General features: G+C 37.3%; 1 protein-coding gene across 1 annotated transcript; it reads right to left on the bottom strand.

Moving 5' to 3' along the window:
* Positions 1 to 1880: 1880 nt before the first annotated feature.
* On the bottom strand, positions 1881 to 7484 carry LOC149202463 (uncharacterized). The gene is made up of 2 exons (XM_089401596.1): positions 6272 to 7484; positions 1881 to 6175 (listed from the first exon to the last, which is right to left on the bottom strand). The coding sequence occupies exons 1-2, from the start codon at positions 7482 to 7484 to the stop codon at positions 1881 to 1883; spliced, it is 5508 nt and encodes a 1835-aa protein (XP_089257722.1).
* Positions 7485 to 19664: the final 12180 nt, after the last annotated feature.

Below are 19664 nucleotides of genomic sequence, written 5' to 3' on the forward strand. Positions count from 1 at the left end.
CACTCTCCTGCCACTTCTCCTTGTACAAGCATAGTAACTTCCTTTTGCCATAGATGCAACAACCTGTAAAATTATTGCATGCATTTAGACATTAGAATATTTGTAAATTATGCTTCATTACTTCTGCAAAAATACTTTTCCTTTATTACAGGAAATTATCAACATGTATGTTACAGGAAATCAAATTGCATTACTTATGTTACAGGAAATAGAATTGCATTACTTCGTAGTCTCTCATTGCAAATTACTTCGTAGTCTCTCAATTTCCTGACTGTTCATCAGTTTAGCAACTTTTATATGTCTTCAAGTAGGATTCTATGATAGTTTTTTTTTTTTGTAAGCTGAGGTGGTACTCTTTCTATTACTGGATAGAAAATAAAACATTACATCATATCAAAAAACTTGCAGACCCGCCCACATGGGGAAACCGGGTGACTACTCCATCTATAGTTTTTTATAGCCGCCCAAAAGTAAAAGGCCCAAAGTCTGAAAATCTTAGCCAAATAAACAAGGCAATCTTGAGATTTCCTAATGCTACTAGTCTGCAGAAAATACATATCTCTATTTACGTCATACAAAAAACTATAATCAAAAAGACTGTCAGATCTTTTAAACATATCTCATGTCAAACAGTGTCCATTGCCGGTTGCTGACTTGCTCCTTTCTCTGCATCTTGCTGGTCTCCCTTCAGCAGCTGATGAATTGCGTCCAGCTTCTCCTCTTGCCTCTCCATCGCAATGCGGATAAAGCTTAATTCCCTGCGCATGTCCGGGTTTCCCTGGGCCAGCTCAACCATCTCCTTAGCCACCTGCTCTAGAGCCTTTGCCAGCAGCCCCTTCATAACCCAATATATGTGCAAAGATTGTTTAAACAGTGACATTCTCCCCCTTGTATGCCCAGGATCGTGAAGCAGGAACTCCCACTCCTCCATGTCCTCTTCAGATTGATCTTGAAGAGATTCCTCCTCCAGATACTGCATAATTCTCCTCACTGCTGGGTTGGAGTTACGCTGGTAGGCCCTTTCTGCCCGCCGAACCCTGTGATTCACCGTCCTCCTTGCCTTTTTAGCCGGAATCTTGGCCTGCCTGGAGTTCTCTCCTTCTTCCTGCGACCTCCTATTCTGTCCCCGGCCCCTTTTCTTGTTCAGGTCCACGCCCCTGCCGGGGCCCCTCTCTCGTTTTCTCATACCATAACGTCGAAACTTAACCTCCTGCGGAGCAGGGTAATTCTCTTCCGTCTGTTGGTGCTTGTCGTCTGCTGCCCTGTCCTGAGAGAAAGACCGCACATTCCCCTCGCCCTGTGGAAGCTCTTCCTCCGACTCATCCTCGATGTCCCAGACCTTGATTGGCTGGTCGTCCTTCATAATTCCTTTTCCTTTCCTGCTCTTATTCTCATCAGCTGCATTATACTGCTCCTCTGTCTCCCTAGCTTTCTGTCTCGTTTCCATACTGCCCGCGGGACTGGCGCAGAGAGATCTCGGGTTCTTGGAAGCTTTTACCTTTAGATGTTGTTTCTCAGCAGCAATGTCCGCAGTTCTCCAAATTGGGAAACAGCTTGGTAAGTAATCTCCCATCCCCGTTTGGGTATATATCGATTTCCTACCCTTATCGTACCTCCTTGGTTCAGTTTTCGTTTGCCGCCGGTAACTTACCGGGATGACGATTCCCCCTGCCATCATTCCCTGATTAATTCCCGCTGTCAGAGGATCTGACAGACCGCTCCGACCTCCTCTAATGTCTCGCTCATTTATTATTTCACCTCGGATGTCTTCCTGGGCCGTTCTCCACGCCCGCCGCCACTGTACTAGCCTGTGTCTTATGATCATATCTTTTCTCTGTCCCATCTGATTTGGGATCATTACTCGGGACCTCCACGTCCTCTTAATGCTCCAGCTCATTGATCCTCGTGTTCCCGCTTGTGGCTTGATCATAGTCAGATTTTATTATTTCTGCCAGGTCCTTCCACTCCCTGTGCCCGCAGACTGCTCTCCATTGATTATCTACCGTGCTGCCCCGACCTTTACAGCCCCAGTTTGCCATGAAATCGGCCGCCTGGTTACCTTTCCTTCTAACGTGGTTTATAATTTTGTAATTAATTCTTTTCAGAAGATCAGCAATTTCCTGGATAATTCCTGCTGTGCGCCAACTATTCGTGACCTTCTCCCAATCCCGACCATTGCTAAGCTTTTTCAGAGTCTCGACCGCAATCTGAGAGTCTCCAACAATTTCTAAATTGGTGTAACCGTTTCTTACAACAATTCGCAATCCCTGGTGGAGAGCCCAGAATTCTGCCTCATTATTAGTCATTTCTCCACCCCAGTCTGCGAAGATCCATCTTACCTGCTTGTTACTATCCCGGAAAATGCCCCCAAAGCCAGCTTCTCCCGGGTTCCCCTTCGAGGCCCCGTCGAAGTTTAATTTGATAAAATTTCCACTGGGGAAGCTAAATTTATCAGGGCTTTGAGTCCGCATATCCAATTGAGAATTCTTCTTGAAGTGAACCATCTCATACTTGAGGTTTAACTTGTTCAGAATGCCCTCCTCAACCGGGTTGGCCTTCCAATCCTCTCCATCCCACTTTTCGACCAGGATTGTTTCCCGCATTAACTTGACTGCTCTTTCCCAGATTACTTCAGGTTCTTTTTCTGTATTTTGAAATACCCTGCGATTCCTCTCCTTCCATATCATCCACAATACAAACCCTAAGATGAGACTCCACGCTCTTTTGACCACTCTACACTGGAAAACCTCCTTATTCCATTGAAAGATCGTTTCAGTGAATTCGCTAGGAATTATCTCGGATTTACCAAAAGCTCGCTTGGTGTTCATCCACAGCTTCTTTGCAAATGGACACTTAAGCAGAAGATGATTTCTGGTCTCTGTATCAGTGTTACATAGACAGCACCTCGAAGGACCATTGAAGCCTTTCTTCTGAAGTTGATCCCAGGTTAAAATCTTTTTCTTAGTTGCCAGCCAAATAAATATGGAGACTTTAGGCCACCAGTTACTTTCCCATATCATTTTCCAGTCTAGATCCTCTTCACCTCTGGTTTGGGTATCAGTTAAGAAATAAGCTTCTTTGGTTGTGAAAGAACCCTTCATAGAATTCCCCCACCTAAGGATATCCTTACCTGTGCGGGCTCTAATTTTCCTAGATTCAACCTCCTTCCTGTAAGCTTCTTGATGATCTTGACTGAGCTCTCTATCCCACTCAATCGGGTCAGTCCAAACTCTCCAGCTTCCATCTGGGTCATTAGCTTTCCAGTAGTCTCTAACACATATTCTATCTCCTGCTATTCTATCCCGAATTTGATGGAGCCTCTGAATTCGATTCATTCTTTCTTTCTGTTGCCACCTATCTTCCCAGAAGTTGGCTTCTTCTCCCCCTCGGATCTCCCAGAAGGTATGCTTTTCCACCAGATCTCTGTTTTGACGCGCAAGGTCCCATATTGCTGACCCTTTAGGAGTATCTCTCTGATGTAGAATCTCAACTGTGGAGTCAGGCATATTGTATTTGGTTTTCCATATGACTTTCCAAAGATCATTGCCTCCCCTAAGCCAGCGCCACCAGAGCTTAGCTCCCAAAACTCTATTAAGAGTTTCAGGGTCCCTCAGCCCTAAACCTCCTCCCTCTTTTCTCTTAGTTACCTGGTTCCAAGAAACTAAGGCCCACTTTTTCTTCTGGTCAGTCCCTCCCCATATAAAAGATCTAATGATCTCTCGGATCTTAGCACATACTCCTAGAGGGGCAGCCATTATCGACAAGGGATAAATGGGGATAGCTTGAAGGACCGCTTTTGCCAAAACTATCCTTCCTGCTATATTTAAGACTCTGAAGGCCCAATTTGCTACTCTGTTTCTCAACTTATCCAGAACTCCTTGCCAGTTTCTCATCTTTTTGGAGGTAAAGTCCAATAGATTACCCAAGTATTTCGTAGGCAGTTCTCCCCTCTTGAAGCCTAATAATCTTATAAGATGAGTTTTGACCTGCTCCACTGTATTAAATATGAATATACAGGATTTATCTCTGTTAATTTCCAGACCCGAAGCCTCAGCAAATAAGTCCAGAATTTTTTTAAACTGTCTTACTTCTTTAACCGTTGGTTCCCCGAATAGCATTATATCATCAACAAATTGTTGATGAGTTAAAGGCAGATTATTTCCCCAGAGCTGTAAACCTTTGATTCTGTTTGCTTCTCTTTCTTTTTTAATAAATCGACCCAGACCTTCGGCTGCTAGGATGAACAGAAACGGGGATAATGGATCGCCTTGTCTAATCCCTCTAGAAGCATTAAAAGTTTTAGAGGGAGTACCATTAACCAAAATAGAGAAATTTGGAGAGGAAATCAAGCTATGTATCCATCGAATCCATCTCCTGTTAAAACCAAAACTTCCCAACACTTCTTCCAAATAATTCCAATTAAGCCGGTCATAAGCCTTCGACAAGTCCAACTTGATCATCATACCCTTTTGTTTCTTTGTTTTTAAAGAGTGAATAACTTCTTGAGTTACAACCAGCCCATCAAGGATCTGTCTACCTTCAACAAAACCTGTTTGTTCAGCAGATATTAACTTGCCCAGAAGGGGTTTTAATCTCTTGGCGATCAGGGATGTTATAATCTTGTAAATAACATTACACAAGGCTATGGGTCTAAAACCATTAGCATCTTCTAAATTATCCCCCTTTGGAATTAAAGCATAAAAGGTAGAGTTAATGGCAGGCCATACCTTTTGGTTCATCCTGGACTCTTCAATCAAATCGAGGATCTCTTTTCCCAGGAAGTGCCATCCCGCCTGGTAGAAATCAACTGTGAAGCCATCCGGGCCTGGAGCAGTGCCTTTCTTCATTGCTTTCACCGTTTCCTCTACCTCCTCTAAGGTCACTGCTCTCATTAACGCCATATTTTGGTCCTCTGTGACTAAACGAGGAATAGCTGAGCAGATCTCCTGAATTGCTCTCGATCTATCCATTTGAGGCTCAGTTAGAATTCCTTTATGGTGATCGATTAGGACTTGTTCTATCTCAGCTTGTTCCACCACTCGATTCCCATTCCTATCTTTGATGGATAGAATCCTATTGCTCTGTCTGTGTTTGATCATAGCCTGATGGAAGAATTTAGTATTCCTCTCCCCCTCCCTTAACCACTTTATTCTTGACTTTTGCCTCCAGAGAACTTCCTCCTGCTTTCGTCTTTCTTCTAGCTTTCCAAGGACTACACCTTCTTCTCTAATGCTTTCCTCAGATCTGCCTTCCACTATCATTTTTTGTTGAATAGATTCCATTTCTCCCTCCAGCTTTTGTTTTTCTTCCATAATGTTGCCAAATTCTTCCTTATTCCATTTTTTAATTCTACCTTTCAGCTCTTTCAGCTTCAACTGGAATGTATGCATTTTTCCTTTGCCTTGCACTGTACTTTGCATCCACCATTCTTCAACTTTCTTCATGAATTCTGGGTCCCTTAACCAGAAGGCTTCAAATCGGAAAGGTCTTTTTCCACGGTTCCTTTTAATATCTACCTCGAGTCTAATCGGCCAATGATCAGAACCTAGGGATGGAATGATTTTTGCTTCAACAAAAACATCCTTATTCATGATAGCTTCTGAAACTAGGAAGCGATCAAGTCTTGAGGCAATTTGATTTTTGCCCCCCCTCCTGTTGTTCCAAGTGTGTATCCCATTGATGGTCTGGATATCTACTAATCTTAAATCCTCTATCATTTCATTAAACTTATCCATAAAGTGGTCTACCCTCCTTATCCCACCTTTTTTCTCTTCTAAGGATCTGATTAGATTGAAATCACCTCCTATGATCCAAGCAACTTCTGGGTATAATCTTCTGATGGTTTTCAGACTATTTATAAAGTTTTCCTTTTCCCCTGGGGAAGGGGGACCATACACCCCTGAGATGACCACCTGTTCCTTCGTCCCTACTATCCTACCCAGGCCAGTAAGGACTCTACTCATGCTGGTCCAACTTTCTAAAATGATGTCATTAGGATTCCACAAAATTGCTATGCCTCCCGCAGCGCCGATAGCGTCTTGCCCCATAACTTCGTATTGCAGTTTATTTTTGTCCAATATTCTTTCAAGCTGTTGAACAGTAATTTTTGTCTCCTGTAAAATCATAATGCTAGGCTTCTCCTTTTTCAATTTTTCTTTCAGATATCTCTGTTTACCTTTACTATTCAGGCCCCTAATATTCCAACTGATAACAATCATTTAAAACTTTTGGTAGGAAGGGAAGAATACCTCTGACAGAGGTATCACTTTACCTGAGTTTATCAACGTCTCTCCCACAGTCTGGATGGTTTCACTCATCGTTTTTCGACCTCTTTTCCTACTATTTTTGCCAGAGCCGTCCATTCCCGCTTGTCCATTCCCCTGCTCACTTCCTATCATGACCTGCTGATTCATGTTCTCCCCTTTTTTTTCCTTGTACTTCTGAAATGCTTCCTTATACAGCTGTTTCTGTTTTTCAGGAATAAATCTGTTATCTAGATGCTTCCATTCCTGGATTAGCTGTTTCATGATTCTCTCCTCTTCCACCTCAATTTCTAGTTGGTTTTCCACATCCATCTGCGATTGTACCTCTGTATTTTCTGTCTTTCCGTCGGTCTGGGTCTCAATGGTTTTTCTTAAGTTTGCACCTTTTCCTTTTTCCTCACTTACAATTTCCATTGGTGAGTTTCCGGGGTCTTCGTCGTCCTCCAGATTCACTTCATAGTCCTCGTTCTCGTTCTGCAGCACTTGGAACTTGTTCTGACTTGTTGTTTGGCTGGGTTTATCTTGTGAGTGGAATTTTGGACCCTCTTTGCTCTGCTTCCGTCTCCTTGTGACCTGTTGAAAACCCCTGTCCGCCTCCTCTACTTTTTCTGAATTTTTTTGGGATTCCTCTTGGTTTCTCCTTGATTCCTCCTCCTTATTCAGCGGGCACTGCCGGTATAGATGGCCATATTCATGACACCTGCGGCATCTAAACGGTATATGTTCATAGTCTATTGGCTGCTTCCAGAGTTCGTCATGATATTCTAACTCAATATTTTCTGGGAGGGGTTCTGCCAAATTCATGTAGACACAGATCCTTGCGTATGAAGTATATTTACCTCGTTTCGTATTTTCCGCAATTTTTACAAAACTCCCAATTGAATTCCCGATTCCTTCCAAGATTTCAGGGTCCCAAAATTCGTCTGGCAGCCCAAATAATCTAACCCAGATTGGGGCGTCGAGCATTTTTTCTTTCTCTGGGCTGTATCTTTCTTCCCAGTATTTCATGAACAGGCCTGCATTGTTCATGAAATATGGGCCTTCTTCGAAGATCCTGTTCTTGTCTTCCAGATTCGTGAAGATAGCTGTGAAAAACCCTTTTGCACCCAGTTTCAGATCTATATGACCTCTTGGTCTCCACCTTTGGTCGATCCATCTGTACAACTCTTTCTCTGATGGCCAGTACCCTATGAATTTACATATCAGGGCATGGTCCTTCATATAGCAGTTGTATTCCTCCAGTTTGTTGCATGGGATGACGTATCTCGGTTGTTTTTGTGCCCTAGGTAAGCATTTTCCTCCCATTCTTTTCTGCCATAGATTACCCATCACTGGGGTCGAGCTTTCCTTCTGATTATGCTGCATTCCACTTGCGCTGGTCTCTCCTGCTACCACATTTTTGAAGGAGGGGATCTCTCCCCTCCCCTTTGGGTTGTCCATTTCCCCCTCAGCGCTCGCCTCGAATTGTTTCCTCTAGCTTTACTGCTGAAATCTTGTTGCCTGAGATGAGGGTATTTCAGGATTCTATTCCCCTCTGCGTTCTCTCTCAAAGGTCTAGGATTCTATGATAGTTGTTTCAAATATCATTTTCCATTTTTTTGCTGTTTGGCATTGTCAAAAATGTCTCGGTACTGCAACTTCTCCATTGCAGTCCATGGCCACCATTCCAGACATAAATTCTATGCTGGGAACAACTTGCATCTGTGATCATCCTTGTGGTCTCTCAATTGCTTTCCTTTTCATCAGTTTAGCAACTTTTATATGGATTCAAGTAGGATTCTATGATAGTTGTTTCAAATATCATTTTCCTTTTTTTTTGCTTTTTGGCATTGCCAAAAATGTCTGAGTACTGCAACTTCTCCATTGCAGTCCATGGCCACCATTCCAGGCATAAATTCTATGTTGGGAACAACTTGCAGCTATGATCAGCCTTGTGGGCTCTCAATTTCCTACCTATTCATCAATTTAGCAACTTTTATATGACCAATGACACAACTATGAAATTCTACATCCAATTTCAAAAGATTGTCTTTCTAAAGTTGTTGAAGTTTGGATATGGGAGCACCAGAAGTGATAAATCATATTAATATTGCACATCAATATGAATTCACATTTTCTAGCCTTTGATTTAATGCAAATCCTCTTTCCACAAGGAACTTATCAAGCATTTCAATATTCTCGAATTACTCTGAATATTTAGTATTTTTTTCGTTCACACTGGATTTTTCCATGTATTCATCTGTTTTCATAATGAGAGTAAATGTTTCACTTTCATAGGGCAGTGTCAAAATTTTGCAAATGTCATTCCAAGTAAATCCATAGTTCATCAATCTAACAACTTTTATATGGATTCAAGTAGGATTCTATAATAGTTGTTTCAAATATCATTTTCCATTTTTTTTGCCGTTTGGCATTGCCAAAAATGTCTCAGTAATGCAACTTCTCATGGATTTTCAAAATTTTGCTTCCTTTTCCTGACATAAGTAATCAAAATTCACCTCCTAGGGTCACCTGCAAAAATTAGTTTTCACATTGATGGATTTACATTTTAATATTTTCTCTAGGTTTTGGATAGCACTCACAACCTCAAATGTCTAATATTCCTTATCTCACCAAGATGGGAGAATATTCCCACAAAAAATGAAGGTTGTGAGAATGGAATACCATATCAAGGTTTCCATGAAATACATGAATAACCAGGACCCGTGATCACACCACAGAAATTTTGTTACTTTGATTAAGTAAAACATGCTACTTGCATGGAATATTTTTAATCTTCAATTTTGTGTTCATTGGAGAGGCCATAGGTTTGATTTGGAAATAGTAGTTGAAGAGGAATTTTGCAAGCAACAATCTCAAGGAATAATAAAAAGAAGCAATGCCAAAATCTCAGAAGTGATGAAAACCAGGGTAACTGTCAAATAGTTTATCAATGTTTTGTTTTCCTCCTTTGACCATCTCAAAGCATGATTCCTTTGAGCCCATATCTCACTATAAAACACAACAAAGATAATGGTCCATGCCAATACCACAATGATTTTTGATACCATACTCATTCAAATTAGTGAAGTCTCTTTTGACACTAAACTGTATTGTATTCCAGCATCAAGCAATGACTACCAAAAACATAAGCATACCTATGTAATGAAGGCACTAAAGAGCCCTGTTGATGTGTCTCTAGTTTATGATAAATTATAACCAAGATTGTTTGCTCTTGTTCTCATCATTGTTGCCACATGGTTATTAAATAAAATTTTGAATTTGTTTTTGCTATAGTAGCATGGAACTCTTTTGAACCGTGTCCCTATTATCTTCAAGAAAACCAAGAAAAACCTCCCTCAAATTCTTTAGTTACTCTGAATATTTAGTATGGCCAGCTGCATCCCTATTATCTTCAAAAAAACCAAGAAAAACCTCCCTCGGAATATTTAGTTACGCTGAATATTTAGTATGGCCAGACAGATCATGTAAGAACTCTGATAAATGAAAACAGAACTATAAGAACAATGACTTTCAATGGCTGTTTGTGAAACCATCCAGATATCCTTCTAGCAGTTATGGATAGACAGATCATGTAAGAAATTTGATAAATGAAAACAATGAAAACAGAACTGTAAGAAGAATGAGTTGTAATTCATATCACTAACCTGGATATATTGGCAACTGTTTTGTGATGTTGTCTTCAAGTTTGTTGAATAGTTTGAAAGCATAAGATGCAACTTCAACAGTGGGTGGACTTCTTTTATAGTTTTGGGCACTTGAATTTAATTGGTGGACATGGATGCACATGGATTGCAATGGCTTCATTTTGAATGTGTGGTCTGGATTTAATTTGATGTGATCTAATGGTTGGGAATTGGTTATTTGTTGATCCATGTGCTTTGATCTATTTTAATGAGAAATAGAGTGAGTTGGGTGTCATTTATTGCAATTACTGGGTCTGGGTGTCATTTATTGCACAGAGTGGGTTTAAATGTTATTGGGTTGGGTGTCATTTATTGAACATAGGGTGTTTAGTTGTTGAACAATACAGCAGTTATGGCTGACATACATTCCCTTTTGTTACGTGCAAGTAGGCATATTTATTTGGGATGCAAAGCTGTAGTTCTGATGAGTGGGGGTTGAAGTGACTGCTGCTTTGTACTTCTGGAACAGACCATTTTGGAAGCCTTTATGGTTTTAGTTGTTTTCTAGTTGGGTCAATATGGTTTGCAATCTTAACTAGTAAAATACTATTTATGGACAATTGTGGGCCCAGTCAATGTATGGGGAAATTTTGGACATAAATTAATACTTATTTATACTTAATGTTATTTATTTTTGTTTAAATATTGGTTTCAAAAGTCTCAATTTATGGTGGTTTGGTGGGACCAGTGCTATATCAATTACAGGTCCCTGCACAACATTATGAATCTCTTCCCTATACTACCCCTCTGTGAACATATACTGCCCACGTATTAATGAGTCAATAATGATTCGATAACTAAATAAGCCTTGCCTAATCTATGTGTCAACTTTGAAAATTCATGTCATGTCAACTCCGAAAATTCACAGATACAGAATACTCCAACATTTTAACTTCATTTCATACTACAATCTGGTTAAATGGCAAATATAGATCTTACCAGTAAATATGGTTTCTTCTTCTGTGTTTTTTTTATTGCTTTAATTAGATAACACTCTCATATATTAAGCACTTCGTTTTCTTATGTGCTGTCTATGTCATCTTCCATATAAAAATGCGAAAGAATACAATATTGTGGGAAAATAGAGTTAAAAATGGGGTGATGTATTAGGAAGAGGAGTCAATGTTGTTTGAGTCGTGTACTTGAAAACATAATAAATGCATCCCGTCAACAGTGGGTTCAGTGGGATAGGTAGGTGGATATGTATCTTGAGTGGATATATATGATTTATGTAATATTTATTGCATCATATAGGAGATAAATAAATAGTCCTATAACTCCTATATAGACAAATCAAGACATGTCTAAAAATTGCATCGATCTTGTCTTCACACATTAAATCACTTTAAAAAAAAATTGCAGTCCTTTGGTTTCAAACTAAATCTGGCAGCTTCATATAGTGGAAATGTTTTTTCTCATTGCAAAATTTCTAAAATTTCAAATGTTGATCTACAAATAGATTCAACAATTATGAAAACCCTAAATTTTTATTGTATTTAATTATATACTCCATGAATTTTAATAGTTTTATAACTTAAATTAATTCTAATAAGATTAGATCAAAATCCACTACACTCACCAAACAAGCAAAATGTTATATTGTTATCCCACTTGCTATAAAAATTAAGAAGAGTGTATATTCTATAGAAAACTCTATATACATTTTTCTTATGTGTATGGGTATCATGTCTATTAACATGATCTAAAATGATAATCAATAAACACTCAACACCCCATTGCAATTTCATGAATATTGTCTATTTGCGTAGTAAATGCTCACATCATATATAATAACTATTAATAATCATCTAGCTATAAACTCATTGATATTGTATATCACTAGGATGATTTATTTTTCAACATTTATAATATTAATGAGTTTCTGATAAGTTGCATAATGTTTACCATATATGATTGATATTAGTTGTAAATATCCATGAGGGATGGTATAGTTATGTATATGAAATATTGTGTTTGTGATCAAGATAGGAATTTCAAAAATCAAACTATCCATCAAATACGAGGTTTACAAAATTTTCGTATAACTATTAATAATTTAAATGTTAGTTAAATTACTCTATGATATGCAATTTGCTCATTAAATTATATCCTTGTTTATGATATAGTGTTTCAATAATTTCTCTCATGTTTATGGCTATTGAAACCCTTGACCAATTTTTTATAGATATAATAAACAAATACTAAGCTAATGAGGAACAACTTATATAATTTAAAAGATGGTTAAATCATCTTGTGGTTGGGAATTTATCCATCAAATTCTATGCCTATTTATAATATCAATTTCGCCTATCAAATTCCATTCTTGTTGGTGAGTATCTTGATTTTCAAATTATCTGCAGTCAATGAATTGTAAATCTGAAATAATACATTTATTTGTGATGGATGGATTATAGATTTAAAATTGGCATTGTCTATGGTGGCCACAATTTCGCTCAAACGACGAAATTTTCGCTGGAATAAGGTGAATTTTTTTTCAAGAAATCCAATCTTGGGAGTGTTTGAATCATTTTTCATGGTGGAAATAAATTTAGCGCCATTAAGAACCCTTAGGGCACCAAAAACCCTAAAGCTTAACAACTGTAACACGGATTTCCAAAAACTTATGTGAGATTTTCTCAAAATCCTACTAGAATTTCCATAGTTTACCAGACAAAATTGTGGCATCATTACACTACAATTTTAAAAATATTTGAATTGTCTCACCTAACTAAATATATTCTAGTGTAGACAATATACTTATTTATTTATTTAATATTTTACCTAGTTAAATAACTAAATATTTATTTATTTTACTTAAATATATTATTTAAATATAGTTATGCTTTCCTATCCCTGTCCCTTATCCAGTCCGACTAGCCGTTTCCTAGTCAAATATAGTTGTTAGTAGGTCTAGCCTACCAGTTCAATATAGTCATTGCCTGGTCAAATATAGCCGTTGTATGTTCTGCTCTGACTATTTAACATGCAACCTAGATCTAATTCTTCAACTTGTCCTGACGATGAACCACACTGGTTGGTTCGAAACGTGTCGAAAAATGATTTATCATGTGATTTATGCCAAAAAAAATTTCTCATGAATATTAATGAATCTGCAAATGCCTATACAAAATTTGTACTCATCAATGATTGGATGGAACACCAACGTCCATTCGTGGCGAAACACAATGCCAGAGATCACAAGGCAAGAAAATTTCACTGAATCATTGTGATGGGTGACCTGCGACCAATGAGATAATTGTGATGGGTGACCTATGACCAATGAGATAATTGTGATGGGTGACCTGAGACTCAATATAGCAGTTCTCTCATCATTGCAATGTCAATAATCCCTGGATTATACCCATGTGGCATGCTAGTTATTTTTATAGAAAGGGAGTAGTTGCATCCTTAGAGCCCCAAAATTCCTATGATAAATGCAAAGATAGTTACTGTGTTGAAATTTTTATCATGCTAAATTCCACCCTACTATTCTAATTGTACCATTTCTCCAATCTAATTTCCCCCATTAGCTTCATTCAACCTTTCAGGTGCAGGTGCCCAGATACAGAAAACATACATTCACATGCGAACTAATCTTATTTTGACTTGTTTTACTTTAACTAATGATACTTATTTTACTTGCTATCATACTTATTATGCGTCTTACAAGTCATGAATAGTCTTTAGGTGATTCATATTGGCTAGAAAACAGGTACAAGTAGATGTTATGTAGTAGAGTTTCCTGGTAGGAGTAAAGATGAGAAAGATAGATGTATGGATTGCTAAACTTAATGATGTTGGGAATATTTTGAAATTTGATGGATATGACTGGAATGAAAAGAATAACTTCATTTCATACCACAATCTAGATAAAAATGGCCTAAATATCTATCCATGTGACTTATTCAACTGCTTGTTAACCTACTTATTAGTAGCCTGAACTTTTTTCTTATTCAAACAATGCTTAGGACCCATGTGATACTTAGGAGCCTTGCAATTCTTATTCTTATTCAAAGACTATGAGCCTTGCGATTCTTATTCTTATTTAGAGATTATGAGCCTTGCGATTATTATTCTTATTTAGAGACTATGAGTTTGTTATTATGTTTAAATTTATTACGAATTAAGTTAAATATACTAGTGTAACAAGACTTAAATTAATTTGTCAAAGGATAATAGTTTGAGTGGTAGCTAGTGCGTTTAATGCCCCCTCCACCATGGTTCTATTCTCTAGAGATTAAATTTGAATATTGATATAGAGGTAAATAGTGGTAGCAATTGTGATTTGATCTTATGTCATAATAGTATGATCTTAGGTTCTTAGGTCTTGCCCATATAGTGGCAACCATTGTCTTTTGATCTTAGGTCTTGCACATATTAGTATGATCCTAGGTCTTGTACATAGTTGTCCTCCAAAGTTATTGATAGTCATAAATTAATCAAGAATCCAATACAGTTAGTCTCAATGAAATGTTATGATTTTCAAGTAACAACTTAGGTTTTCAAACAATAGTAACCTTGCTTTCACAAGAGTTATTGTCCATAATTATGAAAGAGAACTAACTTTTATGAACCAAAGAGATATTGATAAAAAGGAAATATTCATGAATTTAAATTGGCTCCATAAAAACCCTCCTTAAGTGTGCCTTTTAACAATCTTGAGAATTCTAACATATGAACCCCCATACTAGTCTCTCATATGCCTCTCGAGATGAAAAATATTATATTTTACATAGGGAAAAATAGGATTAGAATTGGACTAGGCCTCATGTATGTGTGGGAGAATAATGAGAGACTTGTGGACATGATTTCCATTATGGATGAGGATGAGTACCTTCTTTTGAATTGGATTCATTTATATTAAAAAGATCAACTACCAACCACCCCTTAAGCATTATTGAAAATAATTTTACCAAATTATCTTTGGATGGAGTGCATGTTAGCTAAAGTCTTCTCTTAGAATTCAATGAAGTATTAAACCATATATAACCATAAGCAATAAAATAATTCAATTTATATATAATACCAACTTAACATACTAGGTTTTGACTTTCCTCAATTTTGTGTTTAGTATAATTAGGAGTTTGTGAAATTAGGGTGTTTCTTCCACAAAATAAGAATTTGAAATTACAAAAGAAAAAGAAAAAATACATGAAAGTTCTAGTGACAAGAAAGAGAAAGATAAAGTATGAATATAAAATAATTTTGGTGAAGAATTATTTGTTTTTATAGCATGTTTACGGTAAATTCCTAACTTTATAACTACATCTATAAGAAGGAAATTTATTTGTAGAACTCCAAGAATTATATCATAGTAGTGGAGAGAATCTCAATGATTGTATTTATCAAACTTAAACATTAGAAAATCTTTGTGTTCAAAGCATTTTTATTCGAAATTATGAACTTGTTAGTCTTGAATACTATTATGTTCTTATGGTTTTGTTAGCCTTTTATACATTTACTTGTGATTTATTTTAATAGTGATTTCATTATGATAATTGCACTCCTTCTAAGTCCCTCTTGTGACTATTGAGATGTAAATAAATGGATTCTACGTCACAAAAAAAGGCAACTAGGGTTGGGTCGTGACTTGTCTATGTATTGGAGAATGATGATAGACTCAAGGATTTTTTAGTGGAGTCCAAAATTTCTTACAAATTGTCTTAACATTTAATGAAGTATTGAGTTATATGTAATAAAGCAAAAAAATGCGGATAATTCAATGGTACACAAAATACCAATTTAGCTTGCTAGCTTTTGATTCCCTTAGTTTTATGTTTAGGATATTTAGCTTTACTTTGTGAAGATATGGTGCCTATTTTAGGAAAAGAAGGTTTTAGAAATTTATAACGAAAAAAGAAAAATACATGTAAGAAATTTTTAATGAAGTGAAAGATAAAGTGTGATGCAAAATGGATCATTTCCTTGTCCAACATAAATACATACATACTACTTGTAGTGAATCATATCCTAAAATTCATATCATGTGATCCCCGATGGACATATTTATAATCAAAGTCATAAAGAAACTAATGGACATTGATTCTTCAAACATAAAAATATGGAATCTACGAACTAAGGCAAGTATATATTATTTGTTGCTTGCACATAAGTAAAACAATTAAAAATATATGAGTAATTGTAGCCTCAACCCATCCCTCCAATAACCATTTTATGGTATCATAGGGAGGGAATGACAATATCTCTTCTTCTATGTTTTGAAAATTATTCTATATACGATGGTAAAAGCCACAATCAACAACATCATAAAAATTAGCATGTAAACTCATAATCAATGGTTTTATTTCATGGTTGTAAGTTACATATACGTGGGGTTGATTATTGTTATTATGAAATTTCTTGGAAGTTGTACCAAAAACATCTCACCTAAGTCACTGGTGACACATGACACTAACAACAATTTTTGGCTTCTTAAGCTTCAGATATGCATTAATAAAACTAGAAAAACCTGCAACAAAACAACATATGTGATCCAAAACAACATACATATCCAATGTAATAGCCCAAATGGAATGAATTTTAAAATGAATAGTAAATATTTTATTGATAACACTTAGTGAAGGAGATCTACAAAAGGGTTTATAAATCCCCCTCCGTGGGATGGATCATTTGATGTCCTTGATGCTTCAGTAATCAATTCTCTCTCTCAGTGTGTGAAAAACCCAAAACAATGTGGAGAACTCAAGTGGGAGCTCAGATGAAAAGAGACTACAATGGTGACGATGATAATGATCATGGTGAAAAATGAATGGAAAACCCTCCTATTTATAACAAAGTATTGAGGTAATCTCAAAAATGGAGAATAATAAAATAATTTTGACCAAATCAAGATCTAACCATTAGGAATACTTTAATATATTTTTTGGAGAGGGAAAATATATTCAAAATGGTCAAATATATTTATTTATAAATAATCAACAAATAAAATTATTTATTAATTATTTCGTGAGGATTAAGAATGATGTGAAATTGAAATAATTATTAAATAATGATTTAATCATTATTCCAATAATGGAATTAAGGAATAATAAATAAATAGTGATTTATTTAATTATTCCTAGGTGATTTAGACAAATGTGACAAGGAATAATGATCAAAGGATGATTTAATAATTATTCTTAGGGAAAATATTAGAGGGGGTGAGACTTACTACACTCATAGAAGTCTCCTTTTATGTTGGAGTACATGATCTCAAATGAGGCGAAGGAGGTATACCCATACCTACCAATATAACTGTGTACAAAGAATAATGGTGACCCCATCAATGTGGGATTGAGCTACAAAGTACATGATACGTGATACACTGACATCAATGGGTCATAAAATAATACAATGAATCCCATATACATAATGTGCCTAGAAAGACATAGGCCAGGACTGAATACAATAATATATGAGTACATGAGACATAATTCCCCTCAAGGTGACATGGTGAGGGGGGTTGCAATCAAAGAAGCCTTTTTGAATAGGAAATGGATTTGAAGATATGAATGGATCATCTGAAGGATACATGCATTTTGTGGGCGCTGCAAGCGGCTAAAACCAAACCCATCACATCTACGGAACTGCATTTGAGGCTAGATCAACATCTATGAACATTTAGGCATGGGGTCCACCCCCTCATGAGGTTTGGAACATATCACACACATCCAAAAATCACTGGGACAATCGTTTGGATCACCGTACCATCAAGTGTATGATTCTCAATCACGCGATAAGGAGCTGGCGTCGAGCACAGGAGAAACAACTAAGTTAAAGGGCAATGGTGATTCTATTTTCTCGATCCAAGGCACTGAACCAAGGTAAAATTTGGAGCTAAGGTACACCTCCCTCTAGACCACACTTCTCGAATAAATGTGTTGAAATCGACAGAATATGGCCCGCTAGAGTTATGGCAATGAGGAATCTTTAACAAAGGCACGAAGTATCATAGTAGAGTGATTTATGGATTGACTCCAATGATGATGACGAAAGGGAACAATATGAGTGGAGGACTAATGACTTCCCTTGTCATAACATGATATATATGTATGACCTAGCAGCGAATGACTTCATTCTGGATTGGATGGTCAATTACTCAAACGGGGGATTTTCAAAGACAAAGAAGTATAGCTAGAGGCCAAATATGAGTACAATGGAATTCACAAAGATGTATGGAATACTGTAGCAGGACCCAAGGAGACTTGAAATATACTTCATAGATTCAAGGGTGACGCGTCTCGAATGCTATGAAAAAAGGTGACTCGATGATGCTTCCACATGTGGGAGGCCTAAAGGGGACCATGAAAACAAGAGTAAATAATGGTTACTCATGATGAAAATTGACACACAAGTCAACAAGTGCCAAGGCAATGTGGTACCAAAGTACAATCGACTTATATGAAGAAATTCAGTTTTAATAGGTGGCAGAGTGAGACCTCATGGAAAAAATGGTTTCCTGGTGAAGTGTCAAACTACCAAAGACAAAGGGACACCCATGATAGAACTTGGTGAGATCTTTCTAATGGTGTTGATGGTTTGTTAAACAAAGTTGCAGTTTGGTCGCAATTGGCGACGAAAAGCTATGGTTTGTCCTATAAAAGGGATTTTTTCCCCCAAATCAAATTCATTTGCATAGTGAATTGTTGAAGAATTTTGAGGGGAGGAGAAGGCCCTAAATATTGTGGATATTTTAGCGGAGAAACTGACTGTTAGAATCATGATCTACAAGTTGAGGTAGGTGGCCTAACCTTACTCATCATTTTTGGTGGATTGGATGTTCAGATTAGGGCTTCAGCTCTCTGGGTAAACCCATGCTCTTCTTCACGGTCAGAGTGCACTTATTGGGCCCTGATCTACATTTTGGAACATAGAAACTAGCTTAAGAAGTGAATCCAACACAGTTTTGAACGAAAATACTATGTTCGGGACTTAGAAGAAGAGTAGGATGGGGGGTCTATGTTGAGTTGAATTTTTGTACCCATGATGTGTGCCTTTGACTCTGAACTGAGAAAACATAATGGAATGTTGCAGGTATGGCAAAGCTGAAGATATCATGGTGAGAAAGAGATTTGGAGACCCTTTGTATTGAGTTTGAGGGGAATTAAGTGGTGAGTGGGATTTTGGCAAGGTATGGCGTGCTAAAATTATTGGAGACTTTGATGAGGGTTGGAGAGCCCTTATTGTCAAGGATTGTGAGCTACTGGGACCCAGATCGAGAGGCCTTTGTAGTATAGTGTGTTGTTGGGACCCAGATCCATGACATATATTTTCTGACAAGATTTCCCTCTCTGAGGGTAGTGGGGGAGATACATCTAGTGCTTCCTAGTGGGAGGCATATAGGTGAGTTTTCTAATCATCACTGTGTACTGGGGGTTCGTGCAAAGGGCACAACCATTTAGATCAGTGACTTAGAGAGGCTTGATACACGAGCTACAGTCGCAATAGTGTTGCGGATCTTGGGTAGTCATGCCTTCCATCACATCACTACGGAGAATATGATGTTGGTGGAGAATTTGTTGGCATGAACCTACTATGGGTGGGTCCAGATGATGTTGTCATCACTGAAACGAAAGTTGACACTATGAAGGTGAAGGACAAATGATAATTGTTATTTTGGGATAATATTATGCTCATTCTTCTTTGAGAAGATCCTGATTATCCATCCTCATATATAGATATGTGATGGGGTCCCACATGAGAGTAGGATGTGCCA

Source organism: Pinus tabuliformis, chromosome 2_1 (genome assembly GCF_031772625.1).
Source record: "Pinus tabuliformis cultivar Carrire ecotype Pingquan chromosome 2_1, CPIR1, whole genome shotgun sequence".
NCBI lineage: Eukaryota > Viridiplantae > Streptophyta > Pinopsida > Pinales > Pinaceae > Pinus > Pinus tabuliformis.